The 20,087-nt window shown below is 44.1% G+C and overlaps 1 protein-coding gene across 9 annotated transcripts in view; it reads left to right on the top strand.

Annotated features, from left to right (window-relative positions):
• TDRD10 (tudor domain containing 10) overlaps positions 1 to 20,087 on the top strand; it is a 59,468-nt gene that overhangs the window by 21,443 nt on the left and 17,938 nt on the right. For 6 of the 9 annotated variants that reach the window (XM_085020570.1, XM_085020569.1, XM_085020567.1 and 3 more), the window contains 2 exon segments: positions 1,718 to 1,788; positions 2,393 to 2,549. The exons of 1 other annotated variant lie outside the window; for it this stretch is intronic. In XM_085020570.1, coding sequence (XP_084876696.1) covers positions 1,718 to 1,788; positions 2,393 to 2,549 — 228 coding nt within the window. 9 annotated transcript variants of the gene reach the window in all.

Here is a 20,087-nt window from a genome sequence, read left to right as displayed (position 1 = left end):
GCAAATTAGAAAATTTGAATTTAGATGTAATATAAACATGAAGATTGAGCAAAAAATGTGCTATACATTATGCATTTCTATTTTCCTAAGCCAGTAAAGTGACTTTAAATCGGTGAAAGCTGCTTTTAACAGAAGGTGGTGTATAAATATACATTTTTCCAAAGTAGAAGTTTCTAGGGAAACATTGGTTTTGATCACGAGTGTGGACTGTACAGTGGTAACGTGCTGGGGGCTGGCGGGGGCACGGGGGGGTGGGGAGCTGAGGAGGTGGAGGGGCCCAGGTAGGAGCTGACACCGGCTCCCGATGCGGGCAGAGGAGCATGCATCCGTGACCTTCCAGAAAGCTTTTCAGTAGAGCTGAGTGGCAGCCAAAGGGCAGCTGGCAGGGAGTGGGTGGGGAGGAAACGGAGGCTTTAGGCAGACCCGGCTCTTTCTACACAGGGTTGGCAGAAAAGAGAAAAAGCGGGTGTCAGTTCAAGAGGGCATCAGGGTTGGGTCAGTGTTTCCATAAAGGAGGGAGGCTGGTCTTGGTTGGAAGCGGAGGGGAAGGAATAGAACCTGGGTCCACAGGAGAGGGAGGCAGCCTGAGTGCAGCAGGGGAAGCAGCTGAGAATGGGATGGAGAGGAGTTCCCGTTGTGGCGCAGCGGAAACAAATCCAGCTAGTATCCATAAGGTTGCGGGTTGGATCCCTGGCCTTGCTTAGTGGGTCTGGGATCCAGCGTTGCTGTGAGCCGTGGTGTAGGTCGCAGACACGGCCCGCATCCCAAGTTGCCTGGGCTGTGGTATAGGCCGGCAGCTGCAGCCCTGATTCAACTCCTAGCCTGGAAACTTCCATATGTCACAGGTGCAGCCCTAAAAAGCTTAAAAAAAAAAAAAAAAAAAGAAGGAGTGGAGAGGTGACCATGTCCCTGGGGCAGTGGAGGCCCAGCTGCAGGGGGAAAAGTGGGGAGGGGAGACTTGCACAGAACATGTGGTGGATTTAAGAGCTGGGTCAGTGGCTCCCTCAGCGCACTGCCCCCCCCCCCCCGCCGGTTTTTAATCCCAGACTTCACTTTGCCCTGTCATTTAGATGGATCACGCCTGTGTATCCCCTCTAAACTATAAGCTCCTTGAGTGCAAGGCTTATGTCCAGCTCAAATCAGTATCTCCTGTAACACTCAGCACAAGGCTGGTATGTAGCCGCGGTTAAATGGGCGAGGAGAGAAATGAAGGAAGATTGCCATGACTACAGGACTGAGTCAGCAGGGGCAGTTGGCCTCGCACTGTAGATTTGGTTAAAGCAAGCTTCCCCACCTAGGTAGCGATGAAAGGGAGGTAGCCTAGATACCTAATAAATTAAAAGTCACTTCCTCCTGGGGGCCCACCCTGACCACTTCTTTTCTCTCCAAACCTGGGTGGGAGCCCCATACTGTGTGCTCCTGGGTGCGTCTCTACTTCCTCATCACGGACCTGAGCACCCTCTGCTGAAATGGTCAGTTTACATGATTGTCTGGTCGGTGCCCCACATGTCTCTTGAGCTTCAACTGAAGGTGGGGCTTTCTTGCCTCTGTTTTGCATCCCTGTGCACAAAACCTGGCATACGGGGCACACAATAGGTTCTCATTAGGTATGTGTTTAGGTTGATTACAGATTAGCTGGTTGGGCATCTGACACCTGGCGAACTGATTGTAAGTTTTGAAGCCTTCTCTCTCTCTCTCTAAAACCCTGCCATTATAGGAGGAAATTCGGTGCCTTCTGAAGGACTTCAACCCTCTTCACGTCCACAAAATCCAGAATGGCTGCAAATGGTAATGACTGTTCTTCCTTTGTTTTCTTTAGGAAGCAACTCCTTTCCTCTTTGTCCGTTTCGCTGCTGCGCTGGTGTCAGACTAGCTCAGCAGCTCCCAACGCCACACCTACTGCCACTTGGCAGAGGGACTTTTGGGAAACCCCCTTTCCACATTTAAGACTCTGACTCGGTAGCTCATACCGCCTTATCCATACAGCCGTGGTTTAAAAGTCCAGAGACGGGGGCTTACTTTTGATAATGTCCTTGCTCTGTTTTCTGACTCAAAGCAAGTTACTGGACCTCTCTCAGCTTTGGTTGACCTGCAAATCAACCTACTCATGTTTCCCCTTTCTTATTTTCAAGGCAATAAAAGGGCTTTGGACTTCTGTGGGGAGTGCTCTGAGGGCAGCCCAAAGCTGTGCCATATGGTGTATCTGGCAGCAGGGTCAGTGTGTCACCAGGGCAGGCTCTCCTACTGCCCATCCCAGCTCAAGTCTAGACACCTGTGTGGCCTCCTTCTGTCCCCACAGAGGGGAGAGAAGAATCTTCTAGGTGGGGGCTCGGTGCCCTGCTGCAGCTCTGTTCCCAGCTGGGCTCAGAGCTGCCCTCTCCTTCCTCTGTAGCTTCGCATTTGTGGATCTGGGCTCCATGCAGAAAGTGGCCCTTGCGATCCAGGAGCTGAATGGGAGGCTCTTCCATAAACGAAAACTATACGTGAATTCAAACAGAAGATCTCCCAAGAAGTCCCCTGATGTGGCTGAGCGGCCCCAGGAGCTGCCGGTAGGTCCCTGGCTTCTCCACGCTCTGGGTCGCTCTGTGTTCACTCTTCAGAGCTTGGCCCATTTTGCTTTCTGTTTTCTCCTCCTTCTGTCCCGTCTTAGTGTGGATAAAGCAGGGGCTAGGATGAACTTAGGAAACTTTTATGACCTTTAACAGTCGAGAGGAAGGTTGGTACAGAAAACTTGGAAGTTTTTTTTGGTCATTTTAGGGCCGCACCCGTAGCATGTGGAGGTTCCCAGGCTAGGGGTCTGACTGGAGCTGCAGCTGTCGGCCTACACCACAGCCACAGCAATGCCGGATCCTTAACCCACTGAGCGAGGCCAGGGGTTGATCCTGTGTCGTCAGGGGTGCTCGTCAGATTCGTTTCCGCTGAGCCATGGCAAGAACTCTGAAAACTTGGAATTTTGAAATGGAAGGAAGGCTGTTTTCTTGGCAAGGACAAAAAGGGGTTACTATTAGGCAATTCATTCAGGGCTTTTTTTTTTTTTTTTCTCCTTAGTCTTTTATTTTAATGATTTTTATTTTTTCCATTACAGCTGGTTTACAGTGTTCTGTCAATTTTTTACTGCATAGCAGGGTGACCCAGTCACACACATATACATTCTTCTTTTCTCACATTATCATGCTTCATCGTAAGTGACTAGATATAGTTCCCAGTGCTACACAGCAGGATCTCATTGCATTCAGGGGCTTTTTCAACCTGGGTTATTGAAATGGAGGTTTTTACTTGTTTAATGTAGCAAACATTAATTGGGTATCTGTTGTTTGCACAGCCTTGTTCCGGTTGCTGGTGCGAGGGTCAGTAAGGTAAAAGGGAAATAAAATCTGGTCCTTCCTGGCAGGAAGATGAATAGGAGGTTTGGGAAGAGGGGGATTTAATGGTAGGGTAGTGCCAGGGCATAGGATCCCACTTCAGAGCCTGAATTATTAGGGATGGACCTGGCTGCCTGGCGGAGGAAATCTGAATGACAGGGACTTAAATTACCTGTTTTTCTTTCCAGTAGAACCATGGAGGAGGTAGGGTGTCCCAGGTTGGGGCAGGAACTCGGTGACATTATGAGGGCTCCAGCCAAGAAGGGGGAGGCAGAGAGTAAAGAGCCTGCATCCTCTTAAAAGGTGCCTTCCCAGAAGCCAGAGCACAGTTGTGCTTGTTGGGAACTGCAACTCCTGACCTTCCAGGCAAAGGAGGCTGGAAAATGTAGTTTTTCAAGTAGGCATATTGTTGCTAATCGCAGGCATCTGTTAGTAGGGAAAGGGGGACTTGCCTGTTGGCCTTGGGTTAACACGGTCCACAAGGTCAGCCTAACAAGATCAGCAGTGCTGGAGAAGTTGCAGACGGGAGCTGAGAGGTAGATTGGAATCACCGCGACATTGTCAGAGGTGACTCCCCTTGCTAATGCCAAACTATTTTTTGTCCTTTCTCATTAAACTCTACCCCTTGGAAGGGTGGGCTGTCCCATTATACTCTGTACTGACCTTTTTTTTTTTTTTTTTTTTTTTTTTTTTTTGGTCTTTTCAGGGCTGCACCCACGGCATATAGAGGTTCCCAGGCTAGGGGTCTAGTCGGAGCTACAGCCGCCAGCCTACACCACAGCCACAGCCATGCCAGATCCGAGCCACGTCTGCGACCCATACCACAGCTCATGGCAACGCCGGATCCTTAACCCACTGAGCGAGGTCAGGGATCGAACCCGCAACCTCATGGTTCCTAGTTGGATTTGTTTCCGCTGCACCATGACGGGAACTCCTGTACTGACCTTGGTTGCAGTCATCAGCCTCTTATTCCCACTGTCATGCCCCTTATTAACCTGTAACTTCAGCTTTTGACTCACTGTCTTTCTCTCTTATTATCACTTAAAGTCAGTGTTCCTGTGGATGATCTGAGCATCTGGCCCCTTATTTCCTCCACTGCTCATCTTTAATGATCTTTCCTGCTCTCAGTCACAGTTTGCCATTCCCCTTGCTCGTAGCTGAGCATGGCCTAAGTGCTCATTTCGGGCATCCCCCTCTGCCCCTCCCCTTCTTTGCAGCTCTCTTGCTCCAGAAGAGCAGTTCTCAAACTTCAACAGCGTCAGAACCACTGAAGAGCTTGTAAAACAGCTTGCTGATCCCCACCGCAGAGGTGCGATTGAGTGTGTCTGGGGCCGGGCCTGAGAATTTGCACACGTGCCAGGTTGGTGCTGGTGCTACTGGTCCTAGGACCCTATTTTGAGTTTAGCAAGGCTCTGAAGCCCCCGCCGTCTATTAGACACACGAGGACCTGATATCCATTGCCCCCACCATTCCTTCTCTATTCAGCACCCGCTTTACCCGCTCGCCTTCCTTTTTTTTTTTTTTTTTTTTTGTCTTTTTGCCATTTCTTGGGCTGCTCAGGCTAGGGGTCTAATTGGAGCTGTAGCCACCGGCCTATGCCACAGCCACAGCAACGCGGGATCCGAGCCGCGTCTGCAGCCTACACCACAGCTCACGGCAACGCCGGATCCTTAACCCACTGAGCAAGGGCAGGGATCGAATCCGCAACCTCATGGTTCCTAGTCGGATTCGTTAACCACTGAGCCACGACAGGAACTCCTCGCCTTCCTTCTTAGCTTAGATTCCATAGCTGTATAACTAGCTTGTTCAATGTCCTTAATTTCCTTAGCTCACTGGGCCAGATCTTGCAAAATCCCTCTTCCAGTTGAACCCAGCCCTCTACCTCTTCTGAAGGAAGCTGCCCTCTGAGCCGCTAAAGACATTGACGCCAGGTTGCTAACTGCTCTCAGTGTAGCTATGGCCACAGCTCTCCTATTCTTCTGAACTGACCTGTTTTGGGAATTCTGATCTTTCCTGCTGTTATGTGCAATCTGCTATTAAGCCCGTCTAATACATTTTTCTTTTTAGATAGTGTAGTTTTCAACTTCCTTTTGGTTCTTTCTTCCCCCCATTTCTCAGCTGAACTCTTCTTTTCACTGATTTTATCTTTTCTTCCAGGTTCTTTAATGTACTTACTGTAGCTGTAAAACCATCATCTTCTGCTAATTCCAACACCTAGGTCATTTGTGGCTCTGCTTCTATTCATATTTGCCTCCTTGCTTCTTACAAATATAGTACTTTTGGGGAGTTCCTGTTGTGGCGCTGCAGAAACAAATGTGACTAGTATCCATTAGGATATGGGTTCAATCCCTGCCCTTGCTCACTGGGTTAAGGATCTGGCATTGCCATGAGCTGTGGTGTAGGTCGCAGACGTGGCTTGGATCCCATGGCTTTGACATAAGCTTGCAGCTCTAGCTCCAACTCAACCTGTAGCCTGGGAACTTCCAGGTACCGCAGGTGCAGCCCAAAAAGCAAAAATAAATAAATAAATACTTTTTTTCGGGGGGGGGGGGGCGCCCATAGCATAGGGAAGTTCCCAGGCCAGGGACTGAACTGGAGCCACAGCAGCAGCCTGAGCCATTTCAGTGACAGCACTGGATCCTTACCCCACTGCGCTACAAGAGAACTCCCAAATATAGTACTTTTTGTCGTGTGTTGGATATTGCGGTTGTTGATTGTAGAGACTCTATGTTATGTTCTTTGTATACTGTTGATTCTTTTTTTTCTAGCAAAAATGAAATCGCTAGCTGGTTTTTCGATCTTACTAGTGTTGGTTTTCTTTGTTGGGATTGGTATACTTGAGTATGAGCCGTGGTTCTTGGGCACCATCCTTTTCCTAAGACCTGGCCTTCTAGGGTGAGGGTCTCAGGGCGCTTCCCAGGTTCTCTGCACTCTGGCTGGGTCACAGCGCCGTTGTTTTCCCAGCACCATGAGACCTTTGATACCTGCCTTCCTCTCTCAGCTCCCTCTCCCCTGCCTCCTGTAGCGGCTCTTCTCTTCAAGGCCTCCCAGAGCTTGCCTTGCATGTGGGCAGCCTAGGATTCAGCCAAGGACCCGGGCTCAGCCCCTAGATTTCTGGGGCCTTTCTGAGGCTCCTTCCTGTCTGGTACCCTGTCTCGCAAATTCCGGACATGCACACTCTGTTTCTTCTGCCCAGGGAGTCTGCCACTGACCTCCCAAGCTCTGCTTGCTTTTGCTGTGGTTTGGGAAAATGCCCTCAGGCAAGAGGCCAGAGTAAATGTGGACTTACTGCCTGTGCTTTCCTTTTCTCAGGCAAATTGCCCTCTGCTATCCGCTATTATTAGCCTGTGCCAGAAATGGTTAGTTCGTGTATTTTGTCCAGATTTGGGCTTGTTAGGGATGAGCGTGTACTTTCATGCCAGAACCAGATACTAGGAAAGAGTGTTCAGGGGCTCTCCTTCTTCCTTTTGGGATGGATAGGGATTCTCAGGAAAATCCCTAATGCTTTTACATCGGAAATAAGTCACCAAAAGATGAACCCTAATCCCCATACATGTGGAAATTTAAAAATGCATTCCTAAGTAAACAACACAAGTGTCAAAGAAGAAAGAAATTTAAAAGTACTTAGAGCTGAACAGTAAGGAAAATTCCCTCATCAGAAGTAGTGGGGGAGTTCCCACTGTAGTGCGATGGGTTAAGGATCTGGCGTTGTGTTTCTGGAGCAGCTTGATCCCCCCTGCCGCTGTGCAGTGAGTTAAGCATCCAAGTTGCTACAGCTGTGGCACAGATCACAGCTGTGGCTCAGATTCAATCCTTGGCCTGAGACCTTCCATATGCCATATGTGTGTGTGCCCCCTCCCCCAAAAAAGTTGTAGGTGCAGCGAAAGCAATACTTACAAGGAAGTGTGTAATGTTGAACACTTAAATGAGCAAAGAAGATAGGGTGAAAATTAATGAGCTTAAGAGTTGATTGAATAAGTAGATTAAAAAATAAAAGGAGTTAGCACAGTGGCACCACTAGCTAGGGTGTGCAAGTGTGGGTGTGCAGCCCAGCAGTGCCATGTCACGGGTTCAACCCCTGGCCTGGTGCAGTGGGTTAAAGGATCGACATAGGCGCAGCTGCCACTTAGGTTGCAGCTGCAGCTCAGATCTGATCTCTGGCCAGGGAGCTCCATATGCTGTGGAGTGGCCAAAAAAGAAAAAAGGACTGCTGAGAGCCACACGGGAAGTCCAACAGTATGGAAGTACCTCAGGAAACTAAGTATAGAGCTACCATATGATCCGGCAGTTCCACTGCTGGGCATGTATCTGGACAAAACTTTCATTGAAAAAGACACATGCACCCTTGTGTTCATAGCAGCACTATTCATAATAGCGAAGACATGGAAACAACCTAAATGTCCATTGACAGATGAATGACTTATGATGTGGTACATGGAGTTCCCGTCATGGCACAGTGGAAACAAATCCGACTAGGAACCATGAGGTTGCGAGTTTGATCCCTGGCCTCGCTCAGTGGGTTAAGGATCTGGCATTGCCATGAGCCATGGTGTAGGTCACTCTCTCGGCTCAGATCCTGCATTGCTGTGTCTGTGGTGTAGGGCGGCGGCAACAGCTCTGATTCAACCCCTAGCCTTGGAACCTCCATATACTGCGGGTGTGGCCCTGATGTGGTACATATATACAATGGAATATTACTCATCCATAAAAAAGGACAAACTAATGCCATTTGTAGCAACATGGATGGAACTAGAGATTCTCATGCTAAGTGAAGTAAGTCGGAAAGAGAAGGATACATACCATATGATATCACTTACTTGTGGAATCTAAAATGTGGAACAGATAATCCTATCTAAAAATAGGCAAACAAAAAAACAGAAACAGAGCATGGCCAAGAAGAGCAGACTTGGGGTTCCTGGGGGGAAAGGGGAGGGAGTGGGAGGGATGGGCATTTTGGGGGTTTGGGGGATGAACACTGTTAAATTTGGACCAGATGGGCAATGGGATCCTTCTGTACAGCACAGGGAAAAATGAGTCCGATTGGGTCACTTTGTTGTGCAATAGAACTTGACGAAACATTGCAAATCAACTACACTTTAATAATAATTAAAAAAAGAAAAAAAACCCAAGTAAGGAACAGACAACACAGAACAGACTTGTGGTTGCCAAGGGGAAGGAGGGAGGAAGTGGGGTGGACTGGGAGTTTGGGGTTAGTAGATACAAACTATCACATTTACATTTAAACCTCACATTTATCAGCAGTGAGGTCCTGCTGTACAGCACAGGGAGCTACATCCAGTCACTCGTGCTAGAACATGATGGGAGATAGTATGAGAAAAAGAATATATATGTATGACTAGGTTACTTTGCTGTATAGCAGAAATTGACAGAACATTGTAAATCTACTATAATAAAATTTTAGGAGTTCCCGTCGTGGCTCAGTGGTTAATGAATCCGACTAGGAACCATGAGGTTTCGGGTTCGATCCCTGGCCTTGTTCAGTGGGTTAAGGATCTGGCGTTGCCGTGAGCTGTGGTGTAGGTGGTAGATGTGGCTTGGATCCCACATTGCTGTGGCTCTGGCAAAGGCCGGTGGCTATAGCTCTGATTCGACCCCTAGCCTGGCAACCTCTATATGCTGTGGGTGCGGCCCTAGAAAGACAAAAAAAAAAAAAAAAAAAAAAAAAATTTTTTTTAAAGAAACAGACAAAAATTTTAAAACAAGTTTTTTTTTTTTTTTTTTTAGGACTTCACCTGCGGCATTTGGAAATTCCCAGGCTAGGGGTCTAATCAGAGCTACAGCTGCCAGCCTATACCACAGCCACAGCAACATGGGATCCAAGCTGCATCTGTGGCCTACAACGCAGTTCACGGCAACGCCAGATCCTTAACCCACTGAGCGAGGCCAGGCATTGAACCTCCATCCTCATGGATCCTAGTCAGGTTCATTAACCGCTCAGCCACGAAGGGAACTCCAAAACAAAGCTTTTTAAAATTTAAGATTTTGTAGATAAATCTACAGTTACATGTCAGTTCTATCTCAGTAAAGCTGGAGAGGAAACAAGAAGCATAAAAACAAAGCTGCAGTAGAAGGGATAGTAAAGTCAAAACGTCATTCTTTAAAGAGATTAATGAAATAGAAAAGCCTTTGGAATGATTAAAAAGGCATAAATCAACATTAGTTATAAAAAATATCGCTAACTATAGATGAAACATATTAAAACATAAGCTAATGTGGTAATAATAAATTTGAAAACTTAGAGGAAATGGACATACTACTTTTTTTTTTTTTTTTTTTGTCTCTTTAGGGCCACACTCTTGGCACACGGAGGTTCCCAGGCTAGGGGTTGAATCAGAGCTGTAGCTTCCAGCCTATACCACAGCCACAGCAATGCTGGATCCAAGCCGTGTCTGCGACCTACACCACAGCTAATGGCATGGACACACTTCTTAAAGTATATCATTTTCAAAACTAATATAAGACTCTGGTAGTCCTATAACTGTAAAGCAGTTGAATCAAAGTTTAGAATCTTCTTATAAAGAAAACACCAAGCCCAGATTGTTTTATAGACAAATTTTACCGAATTCTCAAGGAACAGAAAACTCCACTATTTACGTAAATTATTCTAAAGAGTAAGAGAGATACTCTCTAGTTCTTTGTATGAAGCCAGTGTAACCCTGATATTCTGAGATTAGACAGGAGAGCCTAAGAGAGGAAAATTGCAGGCTGGTTTCAGTCATGAATATACATGCAGTGTTTCTATACAAAATATTGGCAAAATTAAATCCATGTTGGCTAATGAAGGAAGTATGTCATGAGAATTTGTTTTTTTTTCCAAAAAATGCAAAAGTTCTTTAATATTAGAAAAATAATAAATCTTTTATTACATTAGCAGATTAAAGAATGAAAACCATATGATCATCTTAAATAGACAGCAAAAGCATTTGATAAAATTGAGCACTAATTTATAATTTAAAAATAGAGATTCTCAGCATTTAGAAATAGAAGGTTATTCTCACCAAACTCTATAGAAAATACTATTTTAATTTTTTTTTCTTTTTAGGGCTGTACCTGCAGCATATGAAAGTTCCCGGGCTAGGGGTTGAATCGCAGCTGCTACTGCTGACCCACACCACAGCCACAACAATGCCAGGTCCCAGCCTCATCTGCGACCTATGCCATAGATTGTGGCAGCACTGGATCCTCAACCCACCAATGCCAGGTCCCAGCCTCATCTGCGACCTATGCCATAGATTGTGGCAGCACTGGATCCTCAACCCACTGAGTAGAGCCAGGGGTTGAACCCCCATCCTCATAGATACTAGTTGGATTCTAACCCTTTGAACCACAATGGGAACTCAGAAAAATACTATTTTAGTAGAAAAACATAAGCATTCTCTTTAAAAATAGGAACAAGATAGTTCGTGTTGTGGCTCAGCAGTAGCCTGGGAACTGACTGCCATGTGTTGCAGGTGCAGCCCTAAAAAAAAAAAAAAAAAAAAATAAGAATAAGACAAGGATATACCTGTTCCAGTTTTGTCTATTAAGACAAGGAAATTTAAGTCACAGGCATAAATATTGGAACAGGAAAAACAAAATTGTCATTATTTATAGATGAGGTTTCTCTACATGGAAAAACTTAATATATAAATTATTAGAAATAGTTTATTTAACAAGGTAGCTGGATATATATATCAGGTATATAAGAAATCAGTTTTATTTATATTTTCTGTGAATAAACAACAAAAATAATAATAAGAGCATCACCTGCCTGGAGGAAATAATTGAGCTTTATTGAAAGTCTGGGAATTCCCTGGTGGCTCAGTAGGTTAAGGATCCAACATTGTCACTGCTGTGGCATGGATTTGACTGCTAGTCCTGGAACAGGCATGCCCCAGGTGCAGCTGAGAAAAGCACCCCCTCACCAAAAAACAACCCCAAAAAACCTCCAAAACAAAAAAGGAAGTCTGTAAGGATTTTTTTTTTTTTTTTTTTTTTTGACTTCACCTACAGCATGCAAAAATTCCTGGGTTGGGGATCGAACCCACACCACAGCAACAACCTGAACCACCGCAGTGGACAAGGCTAGATCCTTAACCTGCTGAAACACCAGGGGACTCCTTTAGTCTTAAATAGAAAAAGTTTCATATTCATGGACAAGAAGACAGAATAAGAGCTATCTAAGAGTCATTCTCTCCAAATTGATCTGTTGATTCTGGATAATTCCAATAAAAATTCCCACAGGTTTTCTCAGGAATGAGGCAGGCTGATTCTAAAATTTATATGGAAGACCAAAAGGCAATAAATATTTAAGGCATTTCTTCCTGAAAATAAAGATGGGAGACCTTGCCCTACAAGGAGATGTTGTAGTATTGACCTAGGAGAAGACAGTTTGACCAGTAAAATACAGTAGGGAGCCCCCCAAAGAGGCTCATGCAGATGCAGAACTACTGGCTCTTCTGGTGGAGTTGTTTGTACATCTCTGGCGAAAGGATGGACACTTCAGTTATTGAATCTGGACCATTGCTTATTCATGTAGTAAAATGTGAAATCGTATCCCTGTCTTGTCTCATGCCGAAAAATAAACTCTAGGTAGACCAGTCTAAAATGGGAAAGACAAAACTTTAAAACTTGTAGGAGAAAATTTAGAATATCTTTATGACCTCAAGAGTCAGATAAGATTTGTTAAGGCATAAAGAGTTAACTGAGGGGGGAAAAAAAAAGGATGGGTGGATGAATTAAAATTATGAACTTATTTTCTTTGAAAGAGAATATAAAGGAAGCTAAATTCAAGCCAAAAACTGGGAGAAGAGCTATAACTTACATAAGTGCAATAATACAAGTAACCAGGAAGGGGGTCAGTGAACTTTGGTCAGTGGCTCTCTGCCTGCTTTTATGCGACTGGTGAGATGAAAACTTTTTTTTCTTTCAGTCAAACTTTTCTTTTTGAGATAATTACAGATTCACATGCATTCCGTCATAAAGCAAAAGGAAAAAAGCAAAACAGAGATCCCCGGTACCCTTTACCCAGTTCCCTGCAGTGGTAACAATTTCCCAACCAGGATATTGACATTGATACAGTCAAGATGCATGGCCTTTCCATCAGGGCCACAAATAATCCTGTTGCCTTTTTGTAGCCATATCACTACACCCACCTCCCTCCCATCCTCATCCCCACCTTAATCCCTGGAATAACGAATCTGTTCTCTATTTCGTTAATTTCAAGATTATTATATAAATGGGATAACATAGTATGTAACCTTTGGGGATTGGCTTTCTTTCACTACATGTGATTTTTTGGAGATTGATCCAGGTGTTGTTGCACATGCCAGTAGTTGATTTCCTTTTTTTTTTTTTTTTTGTCTTTTTTTGTTGTTGTTGTTGCTGCTATTTCTTGGGCTGCTCCTGTGGCATATGGAGGTTCCCAGGCTAGGGGTCTAATCCGAGCTCTAGCCACCGGCCTATGCCAGAGCCACAGCAACACGGGATCCGAGCCGCATCTGCAACCTACACCACAGCTCATGGCAACGCCGGATCGTTAACGCACTGAGCAAGGGCAGGGACCGAACCCAAAACCTCATGGTTCCTAGTCAGATCCATTAACCACTATGCCACGACGGGAACTCCTGATTTCCTTTTTAATTCTGAGTCGTATTCTGTGTTGTAGATGTATTACAGTTTGCTTAACCATTTATTCATTGAAGGAAATCTACATTGTCTCTAGTCTCAGACTATCATAAAGTTGCTGTAAACATTTGTGTACTCTGTGTGTGTGTGTGTGTGTGTTTCTCTGGGATAAATGCCCAAATTAAAATTGCTGAGTAGTATAGTCATTGCATGTTTACCTCTCTAAGAAATAGCCACTGTTTTCAGAGTGGTTTTACCGTTTTACACGCCTCCCAGGGATGTGTGAGGCATTCTCTGCATCCCCTCTAAGATTTGGTATTGTCACTTTTCTGTCTTGGCCTTCCGATATAATAATATCTTATTAGGATTTTAATTTGCACTCTCCTAATGTTAATGATGTTGAATATCTTTTCATGTATTTATTTATCATTTGTATATCCTCTTTGGTGAAATATCTTTCTTTTGCCCATTTTCTTTTATTTTCTTTCTTTCTTTTTTTTTTTTTTTTTTTTTTTGGTCTTTTTAGGGCCACACCCACAGCATATGGAGATTCCCAAGCTAGAGGTCCACTCGGAGCTGTTGCTGCCAGCTACACCAGAGCCACAGCAACACCAGGTCTGAGCCTCATCTACAACCCACACCACAGCTCACGGCAACACCTGACCCTTAACCCCCTGAGCAAGGCCAGGGATTGAACCTGCAACCTCATGGTTCCTAGTCAGATTCTTTTCCACTGCACCATGATGGGAACTCCCTGTTTTGCCCATTATCTAATTGGATTGTTTGATTTTTTTTTTTTTTTTTGAGTTTTGAGAGTTCTTTATGGATTCTGGGTACTAACTAATCTTTTGTTGGATATGTGATTTGCAAATATTTTCTCCTACTCTGTAGTTCATTTTTTTCATGCTCTTAACAGGGTTTTGTTTTGTTTTGTTTTTGTTTTGGTAGAACATGTTTTAAATTTCAGTGAAGTCCAATTTATCAGTTTTTCCTATTTTTCCTTTTATGGATGGTGTTTTTGTTGTCAAGTCTTAAGAACTATGGAGTTCCCGTCGTGGCGCAGTGGTTAACGAATCTGACTAGGAACCATGAGGTTGCGGGTTCGATCCCTGCCCTTGCTCAGTGGGTTAACGATCCGGTGTTGCCATGAGCTGTGGTGTAAGCCGCAGATGCGGCACGGATCCCGCGTTGCTGTGGCTCTGGCATAGGCTGGTGGCTGCAGCTCCGATTAGACCCCTAGCCTGGAAATCTCCATATGCCGCAGGAGCGGCCCAAGAAATGGCAAAAAAAAAAGACAAAAAAGAACTTTTTGGCCAGCCCTTGGTCTCAAAGATTTTATCATACTTTTTTTTTAAGTTATAAGTTTTACATTTTAAAGTCCATGTTCCATTTTGAGTTAATTTTTATGGAAACTCTGAAACTTAGATTGAGTTTTATTTTTTTCTATAGATGTTCAGTTTCTCCCGCACCAGTTGTTGAAAAGGTTATATTTCCACTCTTAAATTGCTTTTGCAGTTTTATCAAAACTCAACTGGGCATATATGTGGGTTCGTTTCTGGATTCTCAGTACTGTTGATCTGCATGTCTGTACCTCCTCCAATTACCACAGCCTTAGTTACTGGAGCTGTAAGAAGTATTGAAATTGGGTAGACTGATTCCTCCTACTTTTTGGTTTTTCAGTGTTGTTGTAGCTGTTTGAGTTATTTTGCCTTTGAATATAGACTTTAGAATGATTTTATCTATACTTACAAAACTGTGACTAGAATTTTATAGCAATTGCATAAGATCTGTATGTCAGTTTGAAGAAAATTGATATGGTTATATGTTGGCTCGTCCAATCCATGAACACAGTATGTATTTCCATATATTTAGGTCTTTGGTTTCTTTAATCAGCCTTGTACAGTTTTCAGCATACAAGTCCTAATAATATTTTTTTAGATTTACATGTAAATATTTCATTTTCTTTGAGTGATTATTTATTTATTATTATTAATTGTTTGTCTTTTTAGGGCCGCACCCACGACATATGGAGGTTCCCGGGCTAGGGGTCAAATTGGAGCTGTAGCTGCCGGCCTACACCACAGCCACAGCAATGTCAGATCCAAGCTGTGTCTTTGACCTACACTGCAGCCCATAGCAACACTGAATTCTTAACCCACTGAGCAAGGCCAAGGATCTAGAGCTACATCCTCATGGATACTAGTCAGGTTCGTACCGCTGGGCCACAACGGGAACTCCATAATTCTTTAAATGTTTGGTAGAATTCTCCAGTGAAAGCATCTGGACTTGAAGGTGTTCTTTTTAATTAAGAGTAGTTTAGTGTCTCCAGAAGTAATGGGCTATTCAAATCAGCTCTTTCAGCTTGGGTGAGTTTTGATAGTTTATGTTTTTTGAGGAAGTGGTACATTTTGTCTAAGTTTTGAAACGTTGTATTTGGGAGTTCCCGTCGTGGCTCAGTGGTTAACGAATCCGACTAGGAACCATGAGGTGGTAGGTTCGATCCCTGGCCTCACTCAGTGGGTTAAGGATCCAGCTTTGCCATGAGCTGTGGTGTAGGTCGCAGACACGGTTCGGATCTGGCATTGGTGTGGCTGTGGCGTAGGCTGGTGGCTACAGCTCCAATTAGACCTCTAGCCTGGGAACTTCCATATGCCATGAGTGCAGCCCTAGAAAAGACAAAAACAGACAAAAAACTTCATGTTTGACATTCACGTTTGTAGAATTGTTCTTTGTATTTCCTTGTTATTCTTTTGATGTCTGCAGGGTCTGTAGTGACATCCCGTTTTGTTCCTGGTATTGGTAATTTGTGTCCTCTCTTTTTTCGGTCTTGCTGGAAGTTTATTAGTTTTGCTGATCCTTTCAAAGAACTAGCTCTTTGTTTTATTGATTTTCTCTAGTTTTTTCTTTTTCAATGTTGTTAATTTCTGCACTTAGTTCCTTTTCGTTGTTTTCTTGGGGTTTAATTAGCTTCTGTCCCCTCTTAGGGTCAAAGCTGAGGTCATTCATTTGTAACCTTTTTTTATTTCCTAATGTAGTCTCTTAATGCTATAAGTTTCTCTTTGACACTTTACCTGCATTCCACAAATTTGAGTATTTTTCATTTTCATTTTTGTATGTTTTCTTTTCATTCAGTTCAAAATATTTTCTGATTTTCCTTTTGATTTCTTCATTTTATGGGTGTTTTTTGAAGTGTGTAATTTGGTTTCCAGATATTTGACTGTTTCCACATATTTTCTATTGTTGGTTTTTTGATTTAATTCTTTTATGGTTAGTAGTATACTTCATATTATTTGAAACCTTTTACACGTATTGAGACTTATTTCATGGCCCAGGATACATATATAGTCTGTCTTGGTATATACTCCATGGGCGCTTGTCAAGATGTGTATTCTGCTGTTGGGCGGGATGTCCTGTACATGTCAGTTGGATCCTATTGGTTGCTGGTGGTGGTAAGTTCCTTGCTGATTTTCTGCGTAGCTGTTTTATCAGTTGTTGAGAGGGGTGTTGAAGTCTCTAGTTATAATTGTGGATTTGTGTAGTTCTCCTTTCAGTTCTGTTAGTTTTTGCATTATGTATTTTGTGGCTCTCATGTTTAATGGGTATACATTTATGGTTACTATGTATTCTTGGTGGAATGATGTTTTTATAATTACGTAATATTCCTGTGATTTCATCTTAGTGAGTCTCTTTACTCTGAGGTTTATTTTATATTAATATAGCCATGTCTACTTTCCTTTGATTAATATTTGCAAGCTTCTTATCTTTATACTTTAAACCTAACTATATCATTGTGCGTGTGTGTGTGTGGGGGGGTGTTCTTTTAAGGCCATACCCACGGCATGTGGAGGTTCCCAGGCTAGGGGTCCAATTGGCACTATACCAACTGCCGGCCTACCCCACAGCCACAGCAACATGGGATCCGAGCTGCGACTACAACCTACACCACAGCTCACAACAATGCTAGATCCCTAACCCACTGAACTAAGCCAGGGATTGAACCCGAAGCCTCATGGTTCCTAGTTGGAGTAGTTTCTGGCCGTGCCAATGATAGGGAACTCCTATCATTATATTTTTTTAATTTTTTAAAGATTTGTATTTTTTCTATCATAGTTGATTTACAGTGTTCTGTCGATTTCTGCTGTATATCATTATATTTGAAGTTAACTTTTTGTAGACAGCATATAGTTGGGTCATATTTTTGATCTACACTGCCAATCTGTGTTTTTAAATGACGAATTTTATTTATTTATTTAGCCTTTTTTTTTTTTTTTTTTTTTTTTTTTTTAAGGGCGCACCCACATGTGGAAGTTCGCAGGCTAGGGATCAAATCGGAACTAAAGCTGCAGGCCTCCACCACAGCCACAGCGATGCCTGATCCAAGCCAAGTCTGCGACCAACACCACAGCTCACAGCAACACCAGATCCTGAACCCAGTGAGTGAGGCCAGGGATCGAAGCTGAGTCCTCATGGATACTAGTTGGGTTTGTTCCTGCTGAGCCACGATGGGCACTCCCCATATTCTTTCTTACTTCCTGATGTTTCCAGGTTCCAGAAAAGTCAACCACCCCTGAAGCTACTAGTTTTCACAGCTTTGCTCACCCTGGTAGAACAAAGGAGCCAAGAGGTGGGGAGTGGAAGAAGCTCCATGCTGAAAAAAACTTCTGTCTCCAGTTGTTTTATCTAAGGGCCTGTAGTTTGTTGTCTTTTTTTTTTGACACTGTCGTTTTGTTGTATGCTTCTGGTCAATTTCAAGAATCCTGAAATGGTTGTTTTTGACAGTTTTGTCAAATATCATAATAGTTTTTGGGGGAGAGAATTTATCAGTTGAAATATTTTGTAGAAGAATTGTTATAGAGAAAAGATAAAATTACAGGCTCAGCTTCAGTGGTACAATATGGACATGCAGGGAGAATTCAAGTGAGCATGAGGGCGAAAGTATCAAATGATAGGGCAGAATTTCCCAGGAGGGAAGAATATGAGTTTTTAGCTTGAAAGTGACCAGTGAGTGCTCAGGATAATGAATGAGAAAATAAAAACCGACATCAGGAAACATTATAGAAGTATTCTAGAATATTCAGTAATGTTTCAGAAAGAGAGGCCCACATCGAAGGGTATAGGATTGGATGCTGTCATTGAATTTTGCAGAAGGATAATGCCCAACCCCAAATCTCTTCTTAATTCAATTACTCTAGAATGAGGGTACAATAAGAACTTGTTTGAGAATGTAGGGTCTCAGAAACCTTCTGTGTCCCATATACCTGTTCTCAGAAAGCCATGGAAGAATGTGCTCCAATAAAATGAAGCAGTAAGCCAAAAAATGAGGGGATCTGGGAACAAGAGATCCAGCCCAGGGAGGGGACCCGAGACTTCCCAGATGATGACAAAAGGGTAAAACATTCATTGTGTAGCGCCCAGGATACACGCAGGACAGTGTGGGACTCCAGGGTGACATCTGTGTGGAGAAAAGTGTACAATTGATTGGAGAGGTGTTAGGAAGAGCCATTGGAGGGTGTGGAGAAACTCAGTGAGATTTAAGGAAATCCAACTAAATGAAAGGGGCAAAAGGCAACAGCTAACTCCTGGAAAAGGTTGTATAAGGATTAAAACAATCATAATACATACATTTTTTAGTATTAAAATTAAAACATTTTTTCTTAGGAGTTCCTGCCATGGCATAATGGGATCAGTGGTGTCTCTGAAGCTCAGGGATACAGGCTCAATCCCTGGCCTGGCATGGTGGGTTAAGGATCTGGCATTGCCACAGCTGTGGTGTAGGTCGCAACTGCAGCTCGGATCTGCCCCCAGCCCAGGAACTCCTTATGCCGAGGGGTGGCCAAAAAAAGAAAAAAAAAATTTTTTTTTTCTTAATAATTTGATTTCGCAGCAGCTGCTATTTACTTTTTACTTTATTTTTGTCTTTTCAGGTCCGCACAACGTGGCATGTGGAGGTTCCCAGGCTCGGGGTCTAATCGGAACTGTAGCTGCCACCCTATGCCAGAGCCACAGCAATGCCGGATCTTTAACCCGCTGAGCAAGGCCAGGGATCGAACCTGCAACCTCATGGTTCCTAGTCGGATTCGTTAACCACTGTGCCACGATGGGAACTCCTGCTTGCCATTACTTTAGATGAGATTTGTCCTTTTTAGAGTTGGGTGTCAGTGGACCCTGCCATCTCCACTTCTTTGTGTCTGACTTCTTTCACTCTGCAGCATGTTGTTAAGATTCATCCATGTGCTCGCACCATTAGCAATTCTTTTTTTATTGGTGACTGGTATTCTGTCGAATGGATGTCCCACCACTGATTCCTCCATTCACCTAGATTTTAAGTCCTTTTTTTTTTTTTTTTTTTTTTGTCTTTTTAGGGCCACACCTGTGGCATATGGAGCTTCTCAGGCTAGGGGTCCAATCGGAGCTATAGCCACCGGCCTACACCACAGCCCCAGCAATGTGGGATCCTAGCCATGTCTGCACCCATACCACAGCTCATGGCAATGCCGGATCCTTAACCCACTGAGAGAGGCCAGGGATCAAACCTGTGTCCTCATGGATGCTAGTCAGAGTCGTTTCCACTGAGCTAGACGGGAACTACACCTAGATTTACGTCTTTTTTTTTTTTTTGTCTTTTTGCTATTTCTTGGGCTGCCCCTGCAGCATATGAAGGTTCCCAGGCTAGGGGTTGAATCGGAGCCATAGCCACCGGCCTACGCCAGAGCCACAGCAACACAGGATCCGAGCTGCGTCTGCAGCCTACACCACAGCTCACAGCAACACTGGATCGTTAACCCACTAAGCAAGGGCAGAGACCGAACCCGCAACCTGATGGTTCCTAGTCAGATTCGTTAACCACTGCGCCACGACGGGAACTCCTAGATTTAAGTCTTAAAGAGACCCCTGTGGAATAGACATCAGGGGTCAGAGTGGAAGCAGGAAGATGCATCTCAGGTGGTCCAGGGAAAAGATGCCAGCCCCAGTGCCATTGCCCAGACATGTCCCCACCTTAGGGCCTCAGGTGTTCTCAGCCTGCAGGGTCATCTCCCAGGTGTCTGTGGGTTTGCCTTCTCACCTCATTCAGGCTTCTGCTCAGCCACACCCCCACCC

Source organism: Sus scrofa, chromosome 4 (assembly GCF_054392235.1).
Source record: "Sus scrofa isolate SSC_HxYL_T2T_F1_AM1 chromosome 4, Sscrofa_HxYL_maternal_Yorkshire_Landrace_v2.0, whole genome shotgun sequence".
Lineage (NCBI taxonomy): Eukaryota > Metazoa > Chordata > Mammalia > Artiodactyla > Suidae > Sus > Sus scrofa.
Note: the sequence above shows the minus strand (reverse complement) of the source record. Positions and strands in the feature narration are given on the sequence as shown.